Here is an 18,690-nt window from a genome sequence, read left to right on the forward strand (position 1 = left end):
TGAATGTGTTTCTCTGTCATTTGGAAGCTCTTGACCTTCTATGGAAAAGAGCCTTGACATGATTAATGTTATGATTTGGTTTCATAGAAATAAAATTGAATTGATGAAGGTGGAATAACTCACCCAGCTCATTCTTCTTTGTATTTTGTTCTACATTAATACTATTTACTCCCCCCACCCCGTCTCCTCTGAACATGTATGAACTTTCTGCTTCACGTGTTCTTAATGTTGGAAAAAAACACCTTCAAAAATAAAATAGTGACAAGAACAGTTTCAAATTATAAACAGCAACATTAACTGAACTTGTAAAGAATTTAGAACGACCACAAAGACTCACATGTCTGATATAACAGTGGTGACACAGATTCAGTGAAACCAGAGAAATGCAGCAGAATACAAAGACACACCATCAGGTACCCTTTTCCCAACAGGAATACATTTATTTGAATTTATTCAAATGATAAAAACAACGGTTGGTTAACATGAAATGACCACAGGTTTGTTTTTTCTTGTTAAGAGTAGAGACAAGGTGCGAACCTGAGGAGACAAACGTGACGGCTCACCCGTGGGTCAAGGTGAACGCACACGCTCGACAGGAAGTCTAGTTCCTTTTGTCGTTTGTGTTTCTCGTGTCCTCATCCATCCAAGTTCACTCATTTACCCGCAGGCTGGATGATGTTGTTTTTAAAGAAACGTGATCCCCAAAGTTTTTCTCTTATTGGCAAAGTCTCACGCGTCCGTTCAGCTCATTCACCCTCACGTGGTCAAACATCCAGAGAAGGCGACAGAGAGTTCGGCCACTGGAACATGTTCAACTCTTCACCATCTCTCTTTCCTATATTACAACCTTTTTACAACATAAAAATAGATCAATAACTATGATTAACATATTCCTTTATGTAAATACACAATATTTATTGCATTTTCAAATAGACTCGTTTCTTGTTTACTTTGACGTCATCATCCTCCCCCTAAGAAAAATAATTATAATAAAAGCACTGGTACCGCGGAGAGTGACAACAGATTTGTGTAAGGCAAAGACCAGCAGGAGGCGCTGCATCGCTGAGAATGGAGAGTGTGACCTGAACAAGCATTTCTTTGTGTTCACTTCTCCTGCCTGGTCTCTTTGATTATGTCATTAGTGTTTTAAAGTCAAGCTAAAAGAAAAGTGTAGTAAAGAACCTCCATTTACTTCAAACATCTGGCACTTAGTGTTCCTCTTTGTTTTAGTTAGCTGCTACCAGCTACAATCTGTACAAACTGCATAGCAACTCCCCAACAGCTCATCGCCCTCCTGTGGCCATGTCGTGCTTCTGTCACAGGCCCACCAGCAGCAAAAGATTAACTAGGGATTCATAACAGAGTCGAGATTTAAAGACGGACTTCCCCGGAGGAGGAAATCCACACAAAGTGATAAATTCTCCCTTATAAGCTCCTCCACAACCCTGCAGCTAAAAATCATCAAAACATGGTCCACAAAAGCAAAGAACAAATCAGCATCACAGAGAGAGAAGGTGGCTACGTGAACGAGTCTGACACATCAGGGGGAAAAAAAATTAATCAGGAACGAGTCACGGTGCTTCAGTTTTCTCTTGTTTTACATCAATGTGATCCCGACGTGTCAAGTGCATAAACGAGCATCGTGCACAGTGTCTCAGTTTAACAGGTGAGCTCCTGTGCAACATCGTCTGAATATGGAAATAAAAAACGTCCCCGAATGAAGGAATGATGAGGGAGAAAAAGAGAAGCAGGGAATCGACCCGATCTGAATGTGACAATAACCAACCAGGCAAAGGCCCCGACTGTCGTAACGTTGGCAAATGTTCCTGTGATTCATTTCGTCCACGATCAAGAAGAATTTATATTTCTATAGAAAACAAGTGTGGAAACATTCCCCTGCTCTGCAGCTCATTTTAACTTCCCCTGCCTTTGGCACACTTAACGGAGATGATCTGGCACAGCTGGAATGACTAAGACAAACCCCCCCCCCACACACACACACACAATTAAACCATCAATAAGCCCCACATTCATGACCTCATCAGTTCTGCTTGAAGACTTAAGTGACTTAATTTGCTGAAAACTCAGTTTCCATTCGTAGCGTTGATTTTTCCCTCGCAAATTAATGCTGTCACCCAAAAAAAAAAAAAAAAAAAAAAAGGATTAAATAAACAAAAGATGTAATTCAGAGTTATGAAAATCAACATCGTCATCATGAATATGCATTTAAAAAAAGGTGGAATGCACCGAGCGGGAAGCGTTGGGAGTTTGGTCCTGATATGTCGTGTGGAGCAGAGGCTTCTGCTTCCGGTCAGCAGAGGAGTCGAGGTGGTCGCAGTCATGACGGCTTCTCGTCTGAGTGTTTTTTTATTCTCTCGTGCAAAGTGAGAAAGTGACCGCCGAGTAGTGTCAGACCTGCGTGCTGTGGTAGTGTTAACTTTTTTTGGCCACTGTGCTTCTGGCTGGTGGTTTAATGTTTGGTGAATATCTGTGTGTGTTTAGTGTGTTTGTGATTCGAGTGCGTCTTCACCACTCCCTCCTGACCGTCCACCGAGTCGGCTGACTGAGAGTTCAAGTCCTGAGCTGAGGCCCGTTCACCTCCCGACCGGCGGCGCTGGAGGGGCTCCTCTCATCATGGCTGAGGGCAGAGAGACAGGGGTTACTCAAGGACAGATCTTACAGGCTTCACACGCCTGGTAAAGATCCACACCCACTGACGCACAGATTCACCTGGCTAATGGTAGCTAAAGATCAGATATGTTGTATTTCTACATGTATGTATACATCCATCAGGTCTACACCGACTATGATGCTGCTGCAGCCGTACCCTTGTTGGTTTTGCTGGGGTAGACCTTGTTGAAGTGCCTGTACTCCTCTGGAGGTGGAAGGTCTTCGATCGGGTGGAAGTTGAACTTGGATTCAAAATCATCTGAGGGAAGAAAAACAAAGGAAAGAGAGACGGACGATTTTAAAGGAGAGACTTTCTGCACATACTCATGAAACGGTGACAGTGTTGATGTCCTCCAGTGTCTGTGAACAGAGAAACCACGGATACGCAGGAGGAATACGATGATGCTGGTCTGTCCCCACTCACCTATGATGGACTTGGAAGAGGAGATGTTGGAGTGGCCGTTCCTGATGGGCGGTGGGGGTGGAGGTGGTCCGGCCGGGGTGCGGGAGGAGGAGGATGAGATGGAGGAGGGAGGAGGTGGTTTTCCCACTCGGTTGAGGGACTCCGAGATCGCAGAGCTGTTGACACGGTATGGGGGTGGTGGCGGAGGCGCGTCCCGACCTCCGTTACGAGACCCGGGAGGGGGTACCTGGGGAGCTGCGTGGACAACACACACACATACACACACACTAGTAGTACACAGTACCTACAACACAACTTCAACAAACACACTGAATTGAATATTCACCGTTTTCACAGAAAACAGTCAACAAACTTATTTCCATCTGTGGATTGTTTTTGTGTTCATCAGGTTCATTATTGATTTTATATGTAGGAAATAGAAAGTGAAGAAAAGGTGTCATCTTGAAAAAGATATTTTCTCTGACCGGTGGAAACGAAACAGTAAAGATATTTCACTTTAAAGTTATACAGAGTCAGTGTGTGCATTTATGAGCGATTGAGCAGCCAGCCACCAGGGGGCCTTCAAGATGCTTTGGCTTCACTTCTTGGAGCCACCGTGTCAGCCATCTTTATTTTCTGTATATGAGAAGACACCAGACTTTTAACCTTCGTGCCAATTAATAGAGAAACTGATGAATCAAATGAAATAATAAACAGATTATCTAATGATGTAAATAATCATTAGTTTAAAGCAAAGCTAATGTCTATGGCCACACGTCACAGTAATAAACTTTACACAACAGTAAAGCAGCTTGACCAGTGGGTCAAAGTTCAATCTGGAACAGAAACTGCCACGAACTGTGGTCGGTGGAATTATTTCCAGTTGCTGCCGACACCAGTAAATTAAAAAGAGGAGTATAATGTGAAGTAGTGACAATAAAAGAGATATCAAACATCCCGTGAGCGCAGTAAGGGGAGAAGCAGAGATGCTGAATGTGAAAAGGAATGCTGGAATATTCCACAAGGCTTCAGGAATGTAGAGAAACCAGGAGGCCTTGTGGCGAATCGCTCCGCTGTCCAATCACAACACAAAACCTCAGCTAACAAGTGCCTTCCTGTTTTGTGTTCACGCTGGATTCAAATTATGAAATGAAAGTTTGTAGTCCTCTGCACAGAAAGTTTTTATGTTTATCGGTTTTACACGTTGTAGAGGACGCGTCCTAAACCCTCCAGTGTTTCTTTCTATGTCAACACACACACACCATACACACACATACCATACGCACGCACACGCAAGCAACTTCTGGGATACACGCCTGAAAGGAGCGGAGGAATCTTATGTGTGTCACCATCCACAACTGGGCCTGTACACACAAGTCAATATGCAACATGTCTGCTCCATGTGTTGAAATATTGCCGCTGCAATAAGAGGGAACATTTCCCAACACACCAACAGCTGCAGGTATCACAGCAAATCTCAACCCACAGTGTGTGAAGTGTCTGGACAGACATCTGCCTTGGAGGCTATTTGTTCGATTTACAGAGCCGCGCTCTATTTTGCAATACGTGTGATCGTGTGGACAAAAATTCAAGGCCTCACTGCAGGACGCTCCGAGATAACGAGTCGAAACGTGCTTCAGCCCGTGTATGAACATTCCTGCAGCCGAGGACAGAGGCCGAGGACGTCTTAATCTACGGTGCAGTCAAACATCATATCGTTGATATGACTGCAAGACAACACTCGTCCTCTTCTGGAACAACTGATGCAGGAGTCGGTTGATCTAAAATAATTTATCCCATCAACACCTAAGGCACCGAATCGAAAACATCAGAAGTCTGGAGAACTGTGGCTCTCACTTGGACATTTGCGTTCACACATGCCCCTCCTCCAGAGAAAGTGCGGAGAATCTCCGGAATTCAGTGCGTGTCAGAAAGCAGCTTGAGAGACGTGTTTGAGGGAGAAGAAGAAGAATCTGTGTGATGGATATTGATTTATCTGCCTCAGAGGCCGAGAAATAAAGTTTATGTCAATGTTGTTTGTTTTGAGCTTTTAAAGAGATTAAATTAAATTAAATTTATTCAATGCCTTCGGTCTTAATGGGTTAAAACACATTAGTACCGTGTGGTGTACCTGCTCTGCGTCCAGGTGGCTCTCTGGCAGGTGGTGGTGGTCTGGAGATGGGCTGAGAAGATGGAGATGAAGAGGGAGGAGGTGGAGGCGCGTGGCTGCGTCCTTGGCTGCCGCCTCCTGATGTGTGTTTTTTGTGCAGCGAGTTGTGCCTCTGTGGCAGCTCCGGCGCGCCACCCCCGTCTACGTGGGAAGGCCCGTTGGAGACTGACAAGTGTGGTCTGTATGGCGGGGGAGGCGGAGGAGCAGAGGAGCCCCCGGTTGGAGGTCTGCTGGAAGATGGCGGCTTCACGGAGCCGGGGGGCGTGGGCCCTCTGTTGGGCGTTGGGGGGAGGGGCTTCTCTCTGCTGTGAGAGGAAGATGTGGAAGGTGCTTTCTGGTTGGGGGTGGGCGGAGCGTTGCCACGGCCGCCCCTGTTGAAGGGTGGAGGAGGGGGCGGGGCGGAGGTGCTGTGCTTCATCCCGCTGCCTGTGGACGAGCCGCTGCTGCTGGAGGGACGGGAGATGTCGGGGAGAGAGGGGCGGTGGGAGCGCTGGTGCTCGGGTGGTGAGGGCTTGTTGGCTGGGGAGGGTGAAGTGGAGCGGCCCGTTGGGGGGCGAGGGGCCGCGGACCGGGACCCCGGGGGCCTCAGTGCAGATCTGCCTACTGAACCTCCTGCTGATCCATCTGGGGGGACGACACAGAGCAGCAAAACTTTCAAAACCTCAGACGACGACAGGTGAAACACGACGCTAACAGGTTTTATGATGATGATGATGATTTTCATGATGAAATTATTTGCCGATCATTAACTTGATTGATCAATAAATGATTCGGCCGATACAGACTAAAGTGGCATGAACTCAAATGTTTTTTATTTTGGTTCCCAAACTTGTTTTCATCATCTTCAGGTTATTTTCATGATTCATTATTTTGACTCTAAAATGAATGAAAGCTATGAAAAGATGGAAGCAACAAATGTTTCTATGAAAATGACTCAAACTGTTTTTTGTGGATCCATTTATTTATTATTATAATAACATTTTCATATTTAGTTTTCTTAGTCAGACGTGTTTATCACTCAGGTCAATGTTAAAGTTGGTGCATCACTGGATCAGTCTAACACACAAAAGAAGTTTTTACCTCCAACTGGGCGTAATTTTGGCACACCACCTTGAAAAAGCCCCCCCATTCCCATTGGGGCGCCGCCTCCAAAACCTCCACCTCCTCCTCCTCCTCCTCCTCCTCCTCCCCCGCCACTTCCTCCTGATTCTGGTGATAAAACAAAATCAAAAATCCCATTAACACAAAAGTCAACTGACAAACACTTCTAACACGTGTGTGTGTGTGGTTGGTTGCGGTGACTCACTCTCTATAACGGGTGCGCTCCGGTCATTAACCACACCGACCTTCTTTAGCTTGGCGCCTTTGCAGATGTCGGACAGCAGCGCTCCTCTGCCTTTATTCTCAGATGAGCTCAGTTTGGGAGGAGTCGTGTTCGCCTGTCGGGGGGGGGGGGGGGTAACAGTTAAATAACATGTAGAACATGTAGAGGACCGCGACAAAGACAAAGTGAGACATCCTGGCAAAAAGAAAAACCCAACTGTGGAATTATGTGAAACTACACAGGGAGAGTGGTGAGAGAGGGACTGGTCTCCCAGGACAGAAGTGTAGATGTGACGAAGCACGTCAACAGTGTTATAGTGAAGATTCAAACTGTTCTGATGAAGGAGATTGTTTCTGAGGGACAGGACCAGCAAGTGTCCCTCATCATGTGCGATGTCTACTCACGTCTCATCATATCATGAGACCGGTTCCCTCACTGGACAAACAGTAAACTGTCGACTCTTGTCTCGTAGTTAAAACACTGAACTGCACCATCTCCCTGTTTCTATCGCTGGTGGATCAGACTTCGCTGCGTGACGTGCTGCGTGTTCAGTCCGGTCACTGACCTGACTGAAGGTGGGTGGGGGCGGCGGTCCAGGGGGAGGAGGGGGAGGAATAGGCATCCTGTCCCTCTGTTGGCACCTCTCCGCGGGGGGGTGACGTCAGGTGACTTCACCAACTCAGCTGGGGCGACGCACACTGACACCTGAAAAACAACGGACACAATTCAAACGGTGGAGCTATGGCGACCCGCCACAGTTTCATGATTAATAATAATCGCTGGTGCACCGGCAGCGTCGTCCATAAAGATGTTACCGTGCACGCAGACAGTCCCACTTCATCGTTTCAGCGGCAAGAGGCATCAATACAGGTCTCTCTCTTGTCACTTGTCTTTCACTCTACCAAGTTAAAAATATCTAGAATATAAAGACGGGCTGATATATCTACATCGAACAACGATTCCTTAAAATCAATTATAAATAACTATAAATAAAAAGAAAACTTTATTGATCCCGGGGGAACATTGGGTTTCATTAGAGTCTATCGGATATGGATGAGATGAAATATACATTTTAAGTTTAATAATTGCGTCTTCATCTTTTCTGGTTTAAAATTACAGGGACAATGCTCATTAATAAACATTTTTCGTAAGTGAGCCAGTTTAGCTGAATTGTATATAGTATATATCTGCATCAGTCAGAGTTCTGTGAGAAAGAGGAACGACGACGATGAGCTGGATGCCAACAAGCTTCATTCTGATGCCTGGCTGTTCCCACTTTGCTCTAAAGACGACATTCTTGGTAGAGGGAAGCTGTTGCTGTAGCAGCTCCTGGGAAACATCAGCGTAGTTTGGAGAAAGATGAGGAACGTTTCAACGTGGATCCACAGACAGAAAGAGGCTTAGAGAGCTTTAAATCTCAGCTTTGAAACCAGGCCATCAGCAAAACCGCAGCACTGGTGTGTTCGTCCAGAGAGAAATATCCAGAGCTCTTTTGGATGGATCGTTATATTTGGTAGAATGTTTGTAACTTGTGAAATCAAAATTTATTTAACATTTAAATCAGAGAATGTTTTTTTTTTTTTTAAACCCGGCCCTACCATCTAGTAGAAGACACCAACAAAGAAGAGTTCTATCTCGTGTGGACGTGCTGTAAACAAACACTTCTCACTTCTGCTCTTGTAGAACAAACTGGAGGTTTTCAGTTTAAGATCCTTCTCAGCTTAAACAATTTAAACGTTCACTCACGTTCACCTGCCTGTGAGACACCTGTACCTGAAACTACTCTTAATGTGGCAGCTCTGCAGACAATGACTGACTCAGGTCACTGGATCTCCCCAAACCAGTTAGCTGGCTGGGCCCATTGTTGGCTCGTGCAGGCAGCGCTGCCTGCTCACCCCACCCTCGCCCTCCGCCGCTCCATTCCTCAGGCTGCTGCGCTGAGTGTCGGGGCAGGTTTTCACCGAGGGAAACCAAAGGAATCTCGCCGAGCAAGCTCACAGTGACGTGGTTCAAGAGGAAAGGCACAGCAGCAGAGACAGAGTGGGGGGGTTAAAGAAACGTCTTCGAGGTCTGCTGAGTGCACGACGACTGAAGACACAGAGACAGACACTTGTGTCAATGACTGTTTCCATTGAGTCTGTTAATTAGACCAATAATCCGACCTCAACAATCCTTCTGTTTGATATCGAGATGTATAAATCTGATTCTACGCATGAAATCTAAGCTACATCCACACTCTTTATTTTTAAAATGCTGCTGCCCCCGCTTTAGTTTGAAAACTCCAGGGTTTGGTTTTTGATCTGGACAAATGGAAACTGAGACTTTTGGCAACGACGGAACAACAGAACATTTCAAGCGAGCGAAGCGGACGCACGTCGATGACGTTTTGACACATGATGCACGTGAAGCCGGAGGAACACAGATAATTCAGGATGAAAAAAGAAGAACAAGGGATGTCACGATATGAAATTTTGGTGCCGCTATTATTGTCAGAGGAAAGTTCACGGTTTCACTATTATTGATACTGTAGAAGGGAAAAGACACAACAAACACTATAGAATGAATATAAAGCTAATGAACTACAATATTTATTATTATCATCAACAATATCCATTTGTCTATTTAAAAGTAATTTATCTAAGCCATTTTATTTAGTTGCCTTATTGTGGAAGGTTGGTCAGTGAATTTGTGTTTCCTGTCATCATAAGCAGCCTATCTGAATGAGACTTTTATTGTGAAGGGTGTTGATTTTACTACTACCTACAGTATGAGAGAGAGAGAGAGAGAGAGAGGGAGAGAGAGAGAGAGAGAGAGAGATGTGTGAGCCTCTGGTCAGAACCCGAAAGCAAACAAGGATTTCTCCTCTCGCTGTGAACTCCTCCGATCGACTTGTTTGTCCAGTGTTGGTGGAAATGAGGCCGTTGAGTCAGTTCCTTCTTCTCAACTAACGTTTCAGTGACTCGCGCACACAAATCACGCGACTCGCGAGCGGCAGGAAACCATAGTTAGATATCGTAGTTTTTACAATTACGGTTATGAAACTGCGGTTATCGTAAAATCGGTTAATCACGACGTCCCTAGAACAGACACCAATGACGATGATAATTCATTATAAAGTATAAATAAATATAATGTCTGTGATTAAATCAAAAAACATTTTTCTGGAAAATATCTTTATCCTCAGAAAAGTAAGACACTGTGATATTGGTGTTGATGTAGAGCTGCAGTAAGTGATTGATCACATTGACAAAATTAATGGAATAATTGATTAATTGCTGTTGTCAGTTTAAACATTTGATGGCTCTCGCTTCTCTAGATGGATTTCTGCTCTGAGAAATAGAAACAGATTCTAGACTGACGTTGGAATAAAACAAGATGTTTATATAGATCATATTTGGGCTCCTACGCTATTTTATAGACAAAAACAACTTTAATGAAAATAAATGATAGATGAATGATTATAAAAATAGTTGCAGCCCTGCACTGGAGGATGGAAGAGTTACTGGCTATTTTTAAATTATAAGATTCAACATATCGACAGAAAAACTTTTTTTTCCTGTAGCCTCGGTGGCTTAAAAAAAAAAAATATATAAAAGAATATTTCTTTTTACTTACACATACATACATATGTACATTTACACAAAACTGGAAGCAACGCAGCGATAAAAGCAACAGGTCCTGACCTTTGACCCCAATAATCTGACTAATCCTTTCCATTCAAGATCTAAGTGGCAGAAGTGAGGTCCTAAGTAGGTCACGGTGGCTGAGGTTTGGCTCCAGTGAGCTGTTCATTCAGTTGGTAAACAGCCATATCGTGGAAAATAGACAAGCTTCCCAACTCCCAACATCTCCAGTGTGACACTGCACAGAGGAACACAGCCCGAGGTCGTATGAGGAAGTTAGACACTTAAGTGGTTAAGGAAATACAGTGAGCGAGAGGCGTGTGGTTCTGAGTGTGTGTGTTTCTAGTTTCTTGACTGTGAAGACGACAGTGCAAGATATTAGTGTCGCAATTTCAGGATCTGACAAACTGTTGATGAGATTTTTACATGATAAATATATTTAACTGTTTAAAATTAAAAAGCCCTGGATGAAAGTGTTCCGGTCATTTTTTTCCTGCAGGAACATTTCATATCTGTAGAACTACACCAAGTGACTGTAACATGAGAAAACCCTGATAAATGTCCGAGGCACCCTACAGACCCATGTCATGTTCTGAAATGTCTTTTTTGGTCGAATCAACAGTGAAACACGCAAAATGATTCAACTTGCAATGAAGTAAGAAGAAGAACAGCAGAACATTCATCCTTTAGGAGGCTGGAACATTCACATGTCACCATCTCTTGACATGAGACTGAAATGATTCATACTTTATCAATGATTTATTTAATGAGTTGATTGATTAGCTGAGTGATTGTTTTCTATCTTTTAAATGAAAGTTAACTGAATAATTCTGAGGCTGGTTGGATGAAACAAGGCAACGACAGAGATGCAACCGTTGAATGATCATTTTTGGTTTGTTTTTTTAAAGAAAAAGGCCAAATAACGTCTGTTTCTAACTTCTCGAATTTGAGGATTGGAAGATTTTTCATCAGGTTGAAGTTCAGACTATTTTAAAACTACTGGTCAAGCTTTTTTCACAGTCATGTTAAAGTATGATACGACTCTATGAGGCCTACAGTGATTGACCGAGTGCAATAGGAAATAAAAGTCACTTGATTTTAACTTATTTCCCTTTGACATGAAGGGAATTACACCTGACATCCAACAGACACATGGTTAATGGAAACCCATCCGATGAATCAACAGTGAAATCAGGTTTCTTATCAAGTTCTTTCTAAGATAAGATAAAACTAAGACTGTTCTAATGGTACATGTGAAACCTGTTTGAGTGTGAGGTGCACACCTGCAGTGATTTAACAAGTGTGATGAGTTATTTCATTTTAAGTCATTTCACTTTTTCTCATTATTTCTTTGCAGTTCTGCAGTGAACACGTTAAAGTGATGAACGCGTCTACATCCGGTTAGAGAAACTCAGTGAGGCTGCTTCAACCTTTTATATTTAAATATTTTATATATATACATATATATACATATATATACATATATGTATATATATGTATATATATTTAAACCAGTGTAAATGGTCCATCAGACATCATGTGATAGAATATGACAGTAGCCGATCCTCTGCACCGTGTACTTCTACTTCACTCCACGTTACTGAAGTATGAGCTCAGTGTTTTAGTCAAGTATTAGTACTTTGACTTCGGCCTGTGTTTGTGTGGAGGGAAGCTCCAGGACCGACGTGGAGCTCAGCAGCTGCGGGTGAGTGAGGCCTGTTCGGGGCGAGCGGCTGCTGCAGCCAGGTGAAAGCCCTCCGACACACCTGGAACTAGCTTCAACTTAGCCGCAGTAAAGTTAGCATGGACACGGAACTCACCCTGGCTGGAGGAACAGGAGCTGCGCTGGCGTCGTCGTCCTCCACAACAACATGAATGTGAGGTGTCGTTCAGTCGATGTCGGAGCGGTTTGACAGGAGCTTCGGCCCGGAGGCGGCGGGCGGGTCGCGGTGATGTAAGTAGCCGGCTAACGTTAGCCTGCTGTCGACGCTTCAGCTCCGCTAGTGGCGGCTCCTGTGCAGCTAGCCGCAGTTAGCCGTTAGCCGCTAGCTTGTTTACTTCCAGCTGTCAGAGCGAACTGTCTCTTCCGGAGATCTGCGACACGACACCGCCAAACAAACCGCGAACAGCCCGGGGGACGCGTCTCTCACACTGTGCCAACACTTCCAGGGAGCTACGTCAAAGTTTGGCCGCACTCCTGAGCTGCGAGCAGAGCCACCATACTCCCGCGGACCGCGTCTGTCTGCCCCGGTTCAGTCTGAGCTCTGCCCCGCTCCCAACACGGAAACTGCACAAAATGGAGGCAGATCAGCGCCGCGTTCAGGCGCTGCAGGAAATTCCACTTTCAACCTGTGAGGACTTAACTCTGCTGAACACAGACATGCAGAGGGACAGAGAGGGGGACTGACAGAGAGACAGAGAGGGGGACAGGCAGGGAAAGAGACAGTCAGGGGGACAGGCAGAGAGACAGACAGAGCACAGACACCCGGGATTCACCTGCACAATATCCCTGACAGAAACACTAAACAACCACAAAAAGACAAAACAACAACAAAAAGACAAAACAATCACAGAGACAAAACAATCACAGAGACAAAACAACAAAAAGACAAAACAATAACAAAAAGACAAAACAACCACAAAGAGACAGAACAACCACAGAGAGACAGAGGACAGCCACAGACTGTTCAGGGATCTGTTTGAGTTCTCTCATGAGATGTGATGATACATTTCTTTAATAAAACACATTAAATATCAGAAAGCAGAAGAAGAGTCTGGAGTGTCTCTGTTGTCCTTCGAGGACAATTTAAATCTAACAAACACTTCGTTAAAAAGCAGATGTTATGGTGAGTTCAGGTTCGGAGATGACAGCATGTGTTGTCTGTGCAGAAGTGACGCATGCGCACACGTGACAACACTTCCTGTAAAGATGGCGGCGACCAGAGGACTGTGGAGGACGTGGTGCCTGTTGTCACCCAGGACCCCGCTCCTGTTCCCCGCTGCAGGCCGACCGCACAGCTCCGTGAGCGGGGACGTGCTGCCCCGGACCTCGCTGTCCAGTCCCCCGTGGCCGCAGCAGACGAGCCCGGTCCCGCAGGAGGAGGAGCGGGGTCGACACGCCGCCGTGGTGAGCGCCGTGAACCAGCGGATCCAGCGGCAGGACTTCGGCCGCCTCTTCGCCGTGGTGCACTTCGCCGGGCGTCAGTGGAAGGTCACCGCGGAGGACCTGGTCCTGATCGAGAGCCACGTCGAGGCGGAGTGCGGGGAGCGGATCCGGATGGAGAAGGTGCTGCTGGTCGGGGCGGAGGACTTCACCCTGGTCGGAAGGCCTCTGCTGGGGAAGGAGCTGGTCCGGGTCGAAGCCACCGTCCTGGAGAAGACCGAGTCCTGGCCCAAAGTCCACATGCAGTTCTGGAGGAGACACCGGTTCCAGCGCAAGAAGATCATCATCCAGCCGCAGACGGTGCTGAGGATCAACAGCATCCACCTGGAGCCCAGACTCTCGTGATGAAGACTGGACCATGACACACACACACACACACACACACACATACACACACACACACACACACCTCATGTGAACACATCAGGGTCAGTGATGATCACCAGTTTGTTTTTTACATCAGTGTAAAACCAGGACTGAACTTGTTGGATGAACCTATGTAAATAAATTAATTACTACAGAGACGCGACTGAAATACATTGATTATATTTGTGCTTTTCATTTCTTCTCTAACATCCTGACATTTAAAACTCTGGAGAAGCTGTTGAAATAACGTGAAGAAGATCTTAAACCGCAGCAATAAGAATATAGGTTAACCATGAAAATCATTTAAATCAAGCTGCTGGTTTAAGGTCTAAAAGTTGAATAGTGAAGCTAGCTCCTCTTTATCAACCCTGAAACACAAGACTCAGGAGACAGGAGGTTTTAACAGTCTGTTTAACAACAGTTTTATTTTGTAAACCCGACAGCATCGTCTCTGGAAACAGGGAAACTGTTTGGCTGCTCCCCCCCCCTCCCTCACAGGAAGGGTCTGAAGGCACTGTTGAACATTTCTGCTCAGTGGTGAACGATAGCTGAAATCCTCTAAAGCTGGAGGAGGGGGTGTTTAAACCAGGAGCTCCTCCAACAGGCGAAACACAAAGTGAACCATTAAAACCAAATGAAACGTCGCAGCTGACCAGAGGTTCCCGTCTGGAGTCTAAATTCAGCGAGTACATGAACACAGAGCAGCACGAGCGTCCTGAAGGAACCTCCAGGATACTTTTCAAAACGCTGACCATGACGGTATTGCTAAGTTTCCTGTGTGATGTTAATATGCAGAGTTAAGACAAGTGGTTTTCATTCACAGGTGAGAGACGGACACAGCTGTCATCTCTGCACGATGCTGACTTAGTTTTAAAGATTAACGAGGACACAGTCAGAGGCTCTGATCACACCTGGTATTAACTTCTGTCCTCCTGAGAGATCTGCTCACAAGTGGACAGCTCATCTGTCCTCACACCTGATAGTAAAACATGTCCTTCCTTGCTTTATTCCTGAGATAATTCTGTTCTTCCAGTTTGTGTAACTGTAGCTGAGTCCTCTGGTGCGTGTCTGTTCACACAGCCAAATGAATGAGACTACATGCGTCCCAGAAGACCTCAGTGTGGTCAGACGTGTGTCGCACCTGACCCTTTCTTTGCTCTGTTACATAAATATTGTTCAGAGGAGTCGATGTGTTGTTTAAAAGCTCTGAGCACAAATACAACACGTTATTTACAGCATCTGTGTTTTACTTTCTCCACATTTCAGCTTCGAACCTCGTGAACACACCAATAAATTCACAACTCAGGAAACTGGAGATGTTGAAGATCCATTCACACCTGAACTTAGACACTTGTGATAGGATCACTCAGGACGCACATTGATACCAGGTGTGAATGTTGCTGCAGGCGTCTCTCTGCTTGGGGACAAGCTGGAAAAGAGTCTGAGGGATTCCAATGAAGCGCCACCTTCGTCCTGGTGCTCACGTGGTTTTGTCAACGACAAACCTCCGTGAGGCACCAGGATGTAGTTTACTCCTCTGACAGCTCAGAGAGGAAACATGATAATCTGAGAAAATGTTGCACCAGAAAAAGACAGAAACTTAGAGAAGTGATTCAGCGACAAGTTTCAGTGGAATTCAGTTAAATCTCACTCGAGAGCTGTGGACTGTGTCGCTCGTCTTTAGCGCTGGGATTGTGTCAGGAAGTGAGCTCTTCATGGACAGAATGCACAGGAGGGAAGATTCCAGCAACCGAAAGGTTTTTCACATTACATACGAGCATGTAAGCGTTTGATGAATTAAAAAAAAACAAAAAAACAACCAGTCATACACCCCCCCCTTGTCATTTTGGTTGACTGCAGTTCAATCACATAAAACTGCAGAAAACTAAAAGTTTAGATTAAATATGAACCTCACTTCACTCCCGAGTTGAATGAGAGGCAGCACCGTTCAATCACTTTACATCAAAAAACAGACTTGGTCAAACATTTTCCGATTAGTCGAGCGTCACTGGTGAATTTAACTAAGTGATCCAGCGTCATATTTAAAAAACAGATGTTTCCACCCCGGTCTGTCAGTGAAGGGACGTGTGCGAATGTGACGTTTCTTAACATTTTCACACTTTTCCCAGAGAACAATTCACGAACCAGGCACATTCAGGGGACTGATATCTACGAGTCTGTGTAATTTGGTGCAGCTTGATTGGATTTTAGAGACTGTTGGGTCTCGGCGGACGTTTGAGCTCGACTGAGTGACATTCTCATTTACCTCTCTTTTGATTAGGTGTGGTTTTTTTTGCTCACAAGCAAAGATTAAAATGCCTGAATTCTAACTGAGGTTTTGTGGGACATTTTCTCATCCTTACAGAATGAAAGGAAAAAATAAATCTTTAATTTATCAAGGCCGAGTGGACCGAGAACAGAGTCTCTTCCTCCTGTCACAGCAGCAAGGAACATCCCCGTTTTCAAAACAAAATCTCAAGTATAATCTTCAAAAGTCCAATCAGAATTGTCCAAACGATCGAGCCTTCTTTCTCATCTGCAGCCTGAGGGGATTGCTCTTGCTCGTGTCCGTCCTTTGACGTGTACAAGCCTGCGTCAAATGGATTCTGGGGCACCGTCTGATCGTAAAACACCCGCATTTCAAACTCGCTCTCCTGGTGAGACGGGTGGCCGTAAATGCCGATGCCCACAGGCCTCACAAAGTCCCCAGGCACCACCACCACGTCCTGGCCGCAGGTGGCGGACTGCAGCTTGTAGGTGTCGAAGCTCGGCTGCAAGGTTTTATCTGACACGTAGAGGTCTGCGTCCCCCTTGAGGCTCTGCATGTGCAGGATGATTCGGCCATCGTGGTTGAGGCGTAGGTAGCTGTAGTTTCCTGCCCCAATGTGGCCCTGAACCACGTGGAGGAGAACCCACTCCTCAGGGACACTGTCGTCCTCTGAGGCCAGGAAGCTTCTGGTCTGCGACACCAGGAGGGCGACGACCAGGGCGCTGCAACACAGCATCATGGTGAAGGCATCTGTCAGTCAGAACCCGCCTGGACGACGCCAGACAGCCTGATGAAACAGGATGAGGCACAGATGAAAACCACAAACACAGAGGGAAGTTCTGCACCAGATTTGACAGAGGAATCATGAAGTCAAACCACAGATCATATCTGAACTTGTATTAAAGGAGACACGAACAGTCAAAGTCACAGTCCCACCAAAAGAAGCCAGATCCTCAATAATTAGAATCAGATACATAATATTTCAGTCTGATGACACAGAATAACAGTTAAAGACAGAGAACAACCAGATAAGTCAAGCACCATTTCATCTCCATAACAAGAACCAGAGACCTACAGTGGCATCCTCAAGTTGAATAACTTTATTCATAGAGCACTTTCCAACAACAAGTACAAAGTGTTGCGCAACAACTATTTAATTAAGTATTTTGCACTTCTCAAACTATTTTTGCACAATTTCCGTCATATCATGCTCAAAAGAGATTTTCAATCTCGACGGGAACTTTTCTGGTTAATTAAAGGTTAAATAAAAAAGATTAATAATGTCCCATATAACTACTCTGAGTACTGTGGTGGAAGAAAGAAAATAAGGAGCAAACAATAAAATTGTCTATGTATTAATAATAATAATAAATAAATAAATAAATAGTTAATAAAACTTAAGAAATTACCTCCGTCATTATTACGACTTATGATGAGAGAAAAGGAATTAACCATTTGTTCCACAGAGGTTTACGAGACTATGACAGTACTTTGGTGTGTACTAATGTCACTTGAGTACTCAATATGTGTACTTATATGTGGAGCGTGTTAGGTGCACGTTGAACCTGTTTGTTATATGTTGAGCTTGTTAGTTGTACCTGGAGCGTGTTAGTTATGTGTTAAGCATGTTAGTTGTATGTGGAGCATGTTAGTTGTATGTGGAGCATGTTAGTTGTATGTGGAGCATGTTAGTTGTACGTGGAGCATGTTAGTTGCATGTGGAGTGTTCTCATGTCTACTTATACTTTTCAGGGGGATTCTTTAAATCCCATGTCAGTTCCATGTCTGTGGCAGATTTAACTTTGAGCAGGAAACAAAGTGACTCTTGTCCATTGACCCGCATGAAGCTGCGGAGTTGAACCGAACACAGGGACTCACACTCCGCAGGTGAGTTCGACCTTTGACCCGAACGAACCACAAGTTTGCTGGTTTTAAACACGAGGAAAGTCCTGAATGAAGCCCGAGGTTTGAAACTCGCACAGTTCAGATGAACTTCGCTCTGTCGCAGAACTGGGTTTATTTTTAGCAACTTCTTAAACCGACTGTGTCCGTGACGCTGTGTGGAGTTAGATGCTAACAGCTAGCAGCTAGCTGTCAGTCAGTCCGCAGTGAAACACAACCACGTCACAAACAACGCGACATTTGATCAAATGTTGATGTTTGTCAACAATCACTCCGCGTCAGAGCAGAAATGAAGCTAATGTTAGCCTGAGCTAGGCGCTAACTAGCTTCTTAGCACTCACGCAGCTAACGTCTAGCTAACTGCTCGGTTTGAGTTTTCTCAATAACCGCGGGATAAATGAAACTCTGTCATTAACGTGTCGAGTCTTCATTAAACGTGTTTAACGGACGAACTACACTCGTGTTATTTTCTTACCGGCATCTTGATCCGAAGCTAACAGCGACCTGCTGAAACTAGCGAACCTCTTCTTCTCGGGTCTCATCTGTGACCGCCTCAGCGCCACGCTGCTCACTGCTGCCCCTCCACCGGCCACACCTGGTAACTACACCGAGCACAGCTTCTTGTTTGATGAGCAGCGGAAATTAAAAAAGTCAATTAATCTATTTAATTTAACCAGACTGGATTTTATATCCGACCACAGTCTGTGGGAGTTGGATGTGAATGTTGAAGATAAGTTGTTGGTTACAATTAGTTTTAAAAGAGGCGGAGACGTGATGATTGACAGCTGAGACGTGATGAT

General features: G+C 45.0%; 3 protein-coding genes across 4 annotated transcripts; 1 reads left to right on the forward strand and 2 right to left on the reverse strand.

The window, feature by feature from the left end:
* Positions 1 to 414: 414 nt before the first annotated feature.
* Positions 415 to 12,705, reverse strand: wipf2a (WAS/WASL interacting protein family, member 2a). 2 transcript variants are annotated; one of them, XM_069530828.1, is made up of 8 exons: positions 12,011 to 12,705; positions 7,133 to 7,272; positions 6,550 to 6,682; positions 6,324 to 6,452; positions 5,205 to 5,867; positions 3,095 to 3,328; positions 2,828 to 2,929; positions 415 to 2,638 (listed from the first exon to the last, which is right to left on the reverse strand). In XM_069530828.1, the coding sequence occupies exons 2-8, from the start codon at positions 7,187 to 7,189 to the stop codon at positions 2,595 to 2,597; spliced, it is 1,362 nt and encodes a 453-aa protein (XP_069386929.1). In that variant the 5' UTR covers positions 7,190 to 7,272; positions 12,011 to 12,705; the 3' UTR covers positions 415 to 2,594. The 2 variants fall into 2 exon arrangements, with proteins under 2 accessions (XP_069386929.1, XP_069386928.1); XM_069530827.1 differs by having other exon boundaries at positions 5,193 to 5,867.
* A 115-nt stretch (positions 12,706 to 12,820) lies between these two features.
* mrpl21 (mitochondrial ribosomal protein L21) lies at positions 12,821 to 13,875 on the forward strand. The gene has a single exon (XM_069530835.1). The coding sequence runs from the start codon at positions 13,063 to 13,065 to the stop codon at positions 13,696 to 13,698; it is 636 nt and encodes a 211-aa protein (XP_069386936.1). The 5' UTR covers positions 12,821 to 13,062; the 3' UTR covers positions 13,699 to 13,875.
* A 241-nt stretch (positions 13,876 to 14,116) lies between these two features.
* On the reverse strand, positions 14,117 to 18,522 carry c8h6orf120 (chromosome 8 C6orf120 homolog). The gene is made up of 2 exons (XM_069530836.1): positions 18,366 to 18,522; positions 14,117 to 16,775 (listed from the first exon to the last, which is right to left on the reverse strand). The coding sequence occupies exon 2, from the start codon at positions 16,725 to 16,727 to the stop codon at positions 16,182 to 16,184; it is 546 nt and encodes a 181-aa protein (XP_069386937.1). The 5' UTR covers positions 16,728 to 16,775; positions 18,366 to 18,522; the 3' UTR covers positions 14,117 to 16,181.
* Between the last annotated feature and the right edge of the window lie 168 nt (positions 18,523 to 18,690).

The sequence above is a fragment of the Paralichthys olivaceus genome, chromosome 8, assembly GCF_024713975.1.
Source record: "Paralichthys olivaceus isolate ysfri-2021 chromosome 8, ASM2471397v2, whole genome shotgun sequence".
Classification (NCBI taxonomy): domain Eukaryota; kingdom Metazoa; phylum Chordata; class Actinopteri; order Pleuronectiformes; family Paralichthyidae; genus Paralichthys; species Paralichthys olivaceus.